Source organism: Drosophila nasuta, chromosome 2L (genome assembly GCF_023558535.2).
Source record: "Drosophila nasuta strain 15112-1781.00 chromosome 2L, ASM2355853v1, whole genome shotgun sequence".
NCBI lineage: Eukaryota > Metazoa > Arthropoda > Insecta > Diptera > Drosophilidae > Drosophila > Drosophila nasuta.
In genome coordinates this window covers 25,412,524-25,414,102 of record NC_083455.1, presented here as the reverse complement: position 1 = coordinate 25,414,102, position 1,579 = coordinate 25,412,524, and the positions used below count along the sequence as shown (strand labels likewise).

The 1,579-nt window shown below is 41.8% G+C and overlaps 1 protein-coding gene across 1 annotated transcript; it reads left to right on the top strand.

Annotated features, from left to right (window-relative positions):
- The first annotated feature begins 205 nt into the window (after positions 1–205).
- On the top strand, positions 206–1,216 carry LOC132798171 (uncharacterized). The gene is made up of 2 exons (XM_060809925.1): positions 206–432; positions 490–1,216. Exon 2 carries the CDS (start codon positions 749–751, stop codon positions 1,214–1,216), a length of 468 nt encoding a protein of 155 aa, XP_060665908.1. The 5' UTR covers positions 206–432; positions 490–748.
- Positions 1,217–1,579: the final 363 nt, after the last annotated feature.

Below are 1,579 nucleotides of genomic sequence, written 5' to 3'. Positions count from 1 at the left end.
TTGAAATCTAAAAAGTGCTAGTCTTATAAAATATAAAATAAAATATATGTATATATAATATAAAATATTAAAACTAAACAATATTAAATATAATTTAGAGTTACTTTTAGTATTTTTTCTTCTCCATTAGGTGGATATCAGCATTTTGTGACGTCATTCTGGGATCGATCAACAGCTGAAACAAAAAAGGTAGATGTTGGCGGGCGAACTAAATTTTCTACTGGGGCTTTGCCAGCGCATTTCCTACTGGGCATTTGTAATCGGTGATTCTCTTTTGTGCATTGGAATTTCACCGTTACGTTCGCTAGAAGTAGCAATGCAGCTGCAAATTTCGGCAGCGTGATTTAATTTGAATTTGTATTTGAGCCCAAGCAGAGGCAAATAATTGTTAACAATTAAATAGGGATTTGAAGGTGTGCGCAGAGCACGAATGTAAGTAAAATTATGAAATTATATTGAAATGTACGAAATATAATGAAAATAATAAAGATTTCAGCAAATATTGATCCACTACAAGTTGTTGTTTTCGAGTAGTGGATTGCTCGAAGTACGAGCAACGGCACACCAACCAAGGCACGGATCCGGTGCCAACATTCTGAAATATTCAGTCTCATTCTGAATAAATCAGTCTCATCGGAAACATTCAGTCTGAATCTGGAATAATATCAGTTTTTGGAGATACATATATTGTGTGTGGAGCACTTTGAAAGTTTGCAACTGGAGTCGTGACATAACCTCAACTACGACTATGGCAAATCGGGAGGAACACGTGCCTGGAAAAGAGATGACGAGTGATGGTCAGCAATTAGATGGAGCTGCTCCTCAAGATCCAATTGGACCTGCCAATGGTTTACATGAAGCCGTTAATGTGCAGGCAGCTGTCGCGGGTTTTGAGCGCAATGGAGCAGCAAATATAGGCCGCTCATCTTCGTCATATGGAATCAGCACATCGTCGAGTTCATCAACTCCTATCCAGCATAAACCGGCAAACACACAAATGTACTTCGATAGTTCGGGATATGGCACGGTGGTCAACAAGCTCCATATGGATTCATCTCGTGGAGGATTGACAATGCCATATCAAGCGAACACTGCAGCAGCGATGGGTGGTATAATCAATGGATTGCCACAGCCGGGATCAATGGGATTGCCCAGTAATCTCCAACAACCAAATGACATGCACGCTGCCAATTCATTGGCTAGAGTGGGCCTTTGACGGCCGCTCAAATCAGTGCACGACATGTCATCAGCCGAGATCTACCTACTTTCACTGGAAAGCCTGACGAATGGCTGCTGTTCATTAGCAATTATGAGCAGTCGACGGAAAGATGTGGATTCAGTAACGAGGAAAATCTTATACGCTTACAGAAGTGTCTTAAGGGCCAGGCACTGGAAGCGGTACGCGGAAAATTGATGGTGCCAGATACAGTGCCGTATGCAATTGGAACATTGAGAATGCTGTATGGCCGACCAGAAATAGTACACGCCGCGTTACAAGGAAAATTGAGAGACGAGCCAGCGATAAAGGCAGATAATTTGGACTCCGTCATTCGACTAGCCCTTGCTGTCCAAAATTACT

Coding starts and splice junctions, on each gene's coding strand:
- LOC132798171 (XM_060809925.1), top strand. CDS start 749: ATGGCAAATCGGGAGGAACACGTGCCTGGAAAAGAGATGACGAGTGAT.